General features: G+C 40.9%; 1 protein-coding gene across 1 annotated transcript; it reads left to right on the forward strand.

Moving 5' to 3' along the window:
* The first annotated feature begins 5896 nt into the window (after positions 1–5896).
* LOC133166013 (transcription factor HES-1-like) lies at positions 5897–8066 on the forward strand. Its single transcript, XM_061295967.1, has 4 exons — positions 5897–6328; positions 6412–6507; positions 6583–6670; positions 7452–8066. Exons 1-4 carry the CDS (start codon positions 6236–6238, stop codon positions 7880–7882), a joined length of 708 nt encoding a protein of 235 aa, XP_061151951.1. The 5' UTR covers positions 5897–6235; the 3' UTR covers positions 7883–8066.
* The last annotated feature ends 240 nt before the right edge of the window (positions 8067–8306 follow it).

Consider the following 8306-nt stretch of genomic DNA (forward strand, 5'->3'; position numbering starts at 1 on the left):
TGTAAACTCTTGGCCGAGGGACCAAATACGGCCCACCACATCATTTTAAGTGGCCCGCAAAGACAAATTGTACGTTAAATTTGTGTCAATCGTAAAATTCCTTTAAATAAACTGAAACTGAAAATTGCAAATTTTCTTCACTTTTAAAAAAAATTAGATATTGCTAGCCATTTATCTTTATAAAATATTTTTTAAAATATTTGATCAGTTTTTATTAGTCTTTGATTTAAAAAGTAATTATTCATCAGTTTGGTGTGTAGCCTATACATATATATGTCTTCCCAAATAAATGTATAAAAAAATAAATGCCTTATATGTATATATATAAGGCATTTATTTTATATATACATTTATTTGGGAAGACGGTCATAATGGCCCTCCGAAGGAAACTATGACTACGATCCGGCCCTCTTGACTATTTGGCTTGACTATACAGGCCAGAAGGGACATATTACAATTTGTAAATCATCAAATAGAAAACATTCCAATAAATGTAAAAAATTGAACCTTTTTTGTCCTACTTTGATGTTTTATAGCAAATGAAGATTCAGAAAATGGATGGATGAAGTACCAAATAAGAAGACTTGTTTAAAAATAATAATAATAAAATTGAATATAGCCCTTTTTCATTTTATGTATGAAGAACTGCCATTACATTTCGGACTCTCCACATGAAGCCACTCTTGGGTGCTTCTTGGGGGGGCTGACCCTGGTCACACGTTTTCAGCCGACACCTACTGATCATTTATGGACTTTCCCAGCCTCCTCGCTGGCTGGCATATGGGCGCTTAAGGCAGCCAGAGCACAGGAGACAGAGGGCTATCATTTCATGTGGAGATCAGGGCCAATGTATGCAATGAATGGGTAGGATTTAGGGGGGGGGGGGGGTGTACTGTGAATGAGGGAAGGGGGTCTTCATTTGTACTAAAAGAAAAGATTCCCCTGCAGATCAGTGACAAGCTTTTTGGGAATATTCATGATGAGGATGAGGATACATCATGAATTGATACGACTTGCGTGGATCATCTTTTTGGTAAACATCAACACGTACAAAGTGGAGATGTGTTTGCCATGTAGTTTGGAGGATAGTGTTGCCTCTCCACAAAGCAAGATGGCTTTTTTGTGCTCTCCGCAGTATTCCTTTTGTATCCGTAGAGCAACAGATGGAGCCCAGTGGAAAGAAATAAAGAACCCAAAACACACAGCCTTTCTTTCTCACAGTGAGCCACCCCCTGGAAAAGATTTTCTCAAGCTTGTGCTATTTCAAACATTTTGAACTTCATCTTTCTTCTCTTTCGCCCTTACGTTTTTTTCTTCTGTGTACTTTCAAGATTTAGGACAATGCCCACAGTCTTTATTTACAGCACCCCCTGCAGCGCTTTCAGGGCCTAGCCAGAATAACGTGTAAGTCCTTTTCATGGGTGTCTTTCGACTTCAGGCCGGCGTCAATATGGGTGGGTGCTCGTAAGGCCCCGGTCCAGATTAATAGTCAGGACGCAAGGCCGACCTGATGCTCACTTACGGTTGGCTTCGTGTTACAGAAGATACAAAAGCGAGTTCGTCTGCTAAAAGGTCCGTGACCCACCAGAAGGCCACAAAACCCTTGGGCATGCACCTTCCCCGCATCCCCGGTGCCTGAATGGGCTCTGTGGTTGGTCAATAAATTCAGTGATTCAGGGGGTGGACAGTTGCAGCCGTGTTAACATTTGTTCACAGGCTTGTCGAAGGGACGCGCCCCGCCCCCTGGCTCTTTGTCTCCTCTGGTCCCGCAACAGGTTAGAAGTCAATGGAGGGCCTTGTGTGGAGGTGGCAGGGGCACGGATAGAGCCGCCTCTCACATGGTGTTCACACAGGGGGAGGACCGGCCCGGATCACTGCGACACTTGTTACTGCGGGGCCCCAGGTTGCCTCTCCCAGGACGCGTACGATATTTTAAACAAACTACTGCTTTATTGTTTGGGTAAGGTGAACTGCATTCGCCACACAAAAGAAGTTTGGTGGCCTGAATCTTAACAATCTCAATTTACTTTTCAATCTCAAAATAAAATAAGGCCAGGCAGTGATGCTTACATTTTAAACATCCAGCTTTTGTTCCTCGTTTCTTGTTGATTCCTGTCTGTAAACTTTGAGAGATCATCTGAGGAAAATTAGGTCAAAAAATTATTATTCATTCATAAAAATATGGCAAAGTTGTTCCTCTATCCATAGCAGCTCTAAATATTTTTTTGAGTAAATAGAGATGCAGATGTGTTTTCTCAAAAGCCAAATACATCTGCCTCGGCACCTAAATATTAGACTTTTAGACTTGAGCCAAATATATTCATATTGAGACGGACAGCCACGGATCAAGCAACACAAACATTGAACCGGCAGAAAGCTACGTAGTACATAAAAAGAAAAACAAAACCTTAAGAGGGATTTCCAGCCATGAAGTCTGACTGTCATGAGAAGATGAGCGTTGCCATGGCCACCCAAGAGCCACCCAGCAAGCATGTGAGCGCTTGAGCCAGGGGCCCGGGCCCGCTGCTTGTGGATCACATGCGCTAACCAGAGATTATGTGCATAAGTGATGAGCGCTAAGCCAGCAGGTGAAGAAGGAAAGGCCCGGGACAAGGAGGGCGCCGTCGCTCTGGGCAGCGGGCCTTTTTCCCAAGTGGGCCTGATCTCCCGTGTGAAGGGGACTCAGCCAGAGGTCCTCCAGTGCTGAAAGGGCATCCCCCTGGGCTGCATTCAATGCCTAAGTGGCCAAAACGCCGGTCTTGTGAGCCATCTTGACGGGCAAGAATGAGCCATCTTCACTTTCATAAATCCCAATGCAAACACACTCGTGTATATGGCCGAAGCGTGGGGGAGGATAAGGACCGCGTGTTAACTACTGGTCCTTTCTTGAGAGGGATTATCAATGCAAAAAGAAAAAAGAGACAATATGATTCTAAAGCTACATCGAATAGAAAATGATGTAAGCACCAACCAGTTTTTTAGATCCCAAAAGAATTGTTAGCTCCATAAATTCTACCAAATTGCTGCCAACTTAATAGTTGTCTTTTTAAACTCTAGATTTGATAACACAAATATTGAATTGTTCATCATTATCTGAATCCCTTTATTTGAAAAATAAATGTCGGAAGTTACTGTTGACTTTGCCATGGCGGAAATTTTCAAGGATTTATCATGGATGTTTTTTTTTTTTTTTAATGTGAACATGTGAAATTAATGTATGAACAGTAAAAACAGTTAAAAAAAAATAAAACTTTTTATTCAGTAAAAATGTAGGGCAAAAACTCATCGGCCAAACCGTTTAATGCCACACTAACATTCCGTAATGAGCACAAGGGATATCAAGTTCATAGGTTACTCTTTTGGATGCTTGTACAGGAATGTGTTTGAACCTAATCAGAACAAAAACCCTTCCTTCATCCCCATGCTGCAAAGACAGAAAAGCACATTTAATCAACCGGCACCTTTTCAACACCATAATATCCCTGAACATATTAACATGTAAATACACGTCGCCGCAATGCATATAATCTACATGATAACTAGTTCTTTAAAGGGTTGCTAACCTCCTAATGTGGTTGAGGAACACTTTCATGTCAGGGTTTTTAAAAATGAAATGCCGGGGGCCTCTCTTTGACTCTGTAAAAAGCTTTTTTTTTCTTTTTTCAATTTGATGACTAGGATCTCCTTTCATAGAGTTTAATAAGAGTGATTGCGACTTTTCTCCAAGTTGATGAAGTCTGGCCCATTAATTGACAGGTTGTGCTGCACCGAGATATAAAATAGCATTTATTGTGGTCTCCTTTTTGCACTCTACTATTGAGAATAAACTCAGGTTAATGTTGACAAACATGAGCACAGATGAGTCTTCTAACCCCCCCCCCCCTCCCTTATACACTCTTTATTGCCGTATAAACAGACCCAAATAGCCACCCAAAACTAAACCTCAGCCGTCTCTTATCTCACGCACGGTTTAATCTAACACCTCCCACCCCTTTTTAACATCCCTGCCTCCGCTAAATTCGACCATATTTTGGATTCAACTCGTTGCCATGACAGTCGGTTATTTCCCATCCCTGATCCCCCACTGACGGCTCTTTTCCATTGATACAGCTACCCAGCCCTGCTCCTTTTTTTTTTTTCGTCTCTCAAATAAAACAAAGCGCAGAGTGAATGTGCTCTGAGGTAGGTAAATGTATTCAGTGACATCAGCCAGGATGATTCCATTCTGCCGAATTCCTGTACCGTTTGTTTCCAGTCTTGTCTGGGGGCTGGACACACTGTTGGGCCCATTGTCCCCTGTGTATTCTATACAGACGTGCAATTAATGGAGGCCTTGTCTAAGGCTTCTGGAGCAGAAACTGCAGCTTGGGAGGGGGACAAAAGGCGGGTAGAGCCAGCTCTGAGAGTTGCTATGGGTGGGCCCCCCTTGCCTATTTTAAAGGAATTCAAAGGGAGAAGGAGCAAGTGCAGCACTGGATGAGCTGTTGAAGTGATCCCTCGGTCTGTTCCCTCCCCTCCTGACCAGGCATGTAGTTAAAAGGCCTGCCTTGCTGTATTTGATGATGATGGTCATTTGTCTGCCAAAATGCTTGTGACTTGGCGAAGGTGGTAGTGGAGGATAAAGTTTATAGCCAAGGTGAACGAGCATTAGACACACACACTGTAACTAGCAAGAGGATCGTTAGTCCAGACAGTTTAATTGACTTTGGTGACATTGTCTTACAAGGCATTCTATTCAAGGGGAAGGCAACCCCAAACTTTTATTGGCAATATCTTGTATATGCCTCTTGAGATGGATGAAAACAAAGGGCCTGTTTAATTAATGATAATATAATATAGTTAATATAATATAATAAATATTCCACAAACAGAACATAAATCTCATCAATTTTATTACAAATAAAATTTGGGGGTTGACTTCCCCTTTAAGCATCTGGGCATTGTTGGGAATTTTGTTGTGCAGCGCCTGGATTTTTTTTTTTTTTAATTTCCATTTCAGCCCAAGTATGACTTGGTTTAATATGAGTTGAAGCGAAAAGGAATTAGGAGAAGGTGGTTGGTGCGCTTGACGGTGTCTTGATCTCACTGACCAAATGCAAATACTGGCCTGGCTTTTGGGGTCATTTCACATCTGAAGGCTACACAGTGTTTGAAGTCTATCAACAGAGGATGGAAGGCAGACAAAATGACTTTATCAAAATCACTTGTCACAGAAAGACACTTTGCCTTTTGTAGATGAGGATGCTAAAATTCTCATAGATCAAATACAGTTCAGCGTTTTGTTAGAGAATTGCAATTGTGCAAAGTGTTGGAACTTTGAACAGGTGGAATACATGTGCATTGAACATTATGAAGAGTTCGCAGTGCATTTCTGAATGTCTTTGTCGCTATTCAAGGAGTGTATTTTAGTGGGCCATCACCATTTGGTCTTTCAGTGGGATCGTCATAATTATAATTGTTTAGGATTTTTCCCCTTACACAAGTTTAGGAAATGTTTTTGTTCAGATTGGTTTTGCTTTGAACTGCTATAAAAATAGTGTATTTATCTTTTGATTGTCTTTAGTATGGCCGCCTTCTCGAAATAACGTTTTGAAAATAGGACTATTTATTTATTTATTTATTTATTTATTTATTTATGTATGTATGTATGTATGTATGTATGTATGTATGTATGTATGTATGTATGTATGTATGTATGTATGTATGTATGTATGTATGTATGTATGTATGTATGTATGTATGTATGTATGTATGTATGTATGTATGTATGTATGTATGTATGTATGTATGTATGTATGTATGTATGTATGTATGTATGTATGTATGTATGTATGTATGTATGTATGTATGTATGTATGTATGTATGTATGTATGTATGTATGTATGTATGTATTTATTTATTTTAGAAGTTGCGTCTTTTCTGTTATTAATCAAATAAGAAAATTAGCAATAAGATTATTACAGTAGAGTGTTTAACTTAAATTGAGTGTCGCATGAAGAGCGCTCATTGGTCATCTTGAGTGCGCTGGCGCACGAGCCATTCGCGTGCGGCTCCTCCGTTTCTATAAATAGATCCAGAGGCGCTGTTGGCTCAGTGTCACTTTGGCCAGCGACTGACGTTTGTCACAGTCAAACTGCTCGGAGCTTTGCCAGGGGAAGGCGGGACACGCTTTGCACTGTTTTTTTTTTTTTTTTACTCTCCCCCCCTCCTCGAGTGGAAGGGGTACATGTGAAGATGCCGGCCAGTACTTTGGAACGAACATCTTCATCCGCGCCCAGTGAGAACTCCACTGTGGAAAGTACACGGAGTCAGATGACGGGCAGAAAAGTAAGCAATTTTCTCTTTGCTTCTCAAAGACCAAATTGTGTGTGTGTGTTTTTAATTAAAATGCATGATGCGTCACTTTGAAGTCTTCCAAACCTATTATGGAAAAGCGGAGACGCGCGCGCATCAACGAGAGTCTCGGCCATCTCAAGACTCTCATCTTGGACGCACTCAAGAAAGATGTAAGGAGACAATTACACGAGATCTGCCGTGTACACGTTGCAATTTGATAATGATTACTCTAAAAATGCCTTTAGAGCTCCAGACATTCCAAACTAGAGAAGGCAGATATCCTGGAAATGACCGTGAAGCACCTCAGGAACCTGCAACGATTTCAGATGACAGGTAAAAGATTTATTTGAATTTGAATTGATTTTTTCGAATGTAAACTATATCTTTCTATCCACCCATCTACAGCATTTAGTTAAATTATTGATCTGTTTGGTATTGCCTATAGCGCAAGTGTCAAACTCAAGGCCCGGGGGCCAGATACGGCCCGCCACATCTTTTATGTGGCCCGCGAAGATAAATTGTGCATCAAATTTGTGTGTCATTACTAGAATTGCAAATTGTCTTCACTTTTAATAATATCTTTATTTTTAATATTTGACCAGTTTTTACTTGTCTGATTTGAAACGAGTTATTTGTCAGTTCGTTTTGTAGCTTTTACTGTATATAATATGATGTGCTCATACATTTATTTGGGTTGACAGTCATAATGGCCCTCCGAAAGAAGCTATGACTACAATGCGGCCCGCGAAAAAAATGACTTTGGCACCCCTGGCCTATAGGGACAGTTGAACAAGATTTTTCCCATTTCCTGTGCATTTTTTTGTGTTTTTATTCTAAAAGCAAAATAGTGTTTTTTAATCACACTTCTGTAAGTGATTATTTGGAAATCACAGCATTAAAAAAATCATGATGATAAATTAGATCCATCCATCTTTGGGGGATGGGTGGAAATGTGGCAAGAAATTATTGATTGAACATGTCTTTAGGGTGGTGTTGGTTTTAATGTGACTATGAAACTGTATCTGCTACCAATACAAGTTATAATTGAACAACATTGTGTTTAGAAACTCAAGATGGTGATAGTGAGCTATCATAAATGTGTCTTCGTCCACAGCTGTTGTGACCACGGACTCATCCGTCCTGGGTAAATACCGGGCCGGTTTCAGCGAGTGTGTCGGCGAGGTCACCCGTTACCTCTCCACGTGTGATGAGGTCAACTCCGATGCAAGGACCCGCCTACTCAGCCACCTGGCCGCCCGTGTCTCCCAAATGAACGCCGTCAACTTCTACACGCCTCACTCGGGCCCGCTGGGACAAACTGGCATTAATGCCATTCAGGGACCTTGTAAAAGCATCTCACCGGTTGGACCCCCCGCTGACACCATGAATCTCCACAGCAGCTATCAGGTGGTCCCAACTCCTGATGGACATTTTGCTTTTCTTGTTCCCAGCGCAGCTCTCACACCTTTGAGTGCACAGAGTGGTCAATACATGTCTCCCGGTGTACCTCCACTCACTTCAGACTCTATGTGGAGACCCTGGTAGGGAGAATTAGGAAGGGAAAACTGGACTATCACATGATTTGACTTGATTTTTTTTATACTTCTTATAAAGGTATTGGAGAGAATATTGTTTATATTTTTTTTTCCCGAAAGAAAGGGAACTGACTTGATGTCATAATCTCGGTGTTTCCCCAACTTTATTGAGCCAAGGCACACCATCAAACTAAAAAAAGAAGTCACAAAAGTGTTTACATACTAAAAAAAATGTATCATCACAGACACACGCACTCATGCGATGAACACGGTTATCGAGAAGCACTGTATTTTTCAAGATGAATAAAATGTTTTTATGTTGTTTGTACTATTGTTCTCAAAATAGTGTAATTCATTTGCCCTGTGGTAGTTTGCTAAACTGACTAAGTGTGACATGGTCTTTTTTTTTTTTTTGTTTAAGAATATGGTAATAT

This window comes from Syngnathus typhle, linkage group LG13 (genome assembly GCF_033458585.1).
Source record: "Syngnathus typhle isolate RoL2023-S1 ecotype Sweden linkage group LG13, RoL_Styp_1.0, whole genome shotgun sequence".
NCBI classification, from domain to species: domain Eukaryota; kingdom Metazoa; phylum Chordata; class Actinopteri; order Syngnathiformes; family Syngnathidae; genus Syngnathus; species Syngnathus typhle.

Coding starts and splice junctions, on each gene's coding strand:
- LOC133166013 (XM_061295967.1), top strand. CDS start 6,236: ATGCCGGCCAGTACTTTGGAACGAACATCTTCATCCGCGCCCAGTGAG. Junction 6,329..6,411: donor GTCAGATGACGGGCAGAAAA/GTAAGCAATTTT, acceptor GTCACTTTGAAG/TCTTCCAAACCTATTATGGA. Junction 6,671..7,451: donor GCAACGATTTCAGATGACAG/GTAAAAGATTTA, acceptor CTTCGTCCACAG/CTGTTGTGACCACGGACTCA.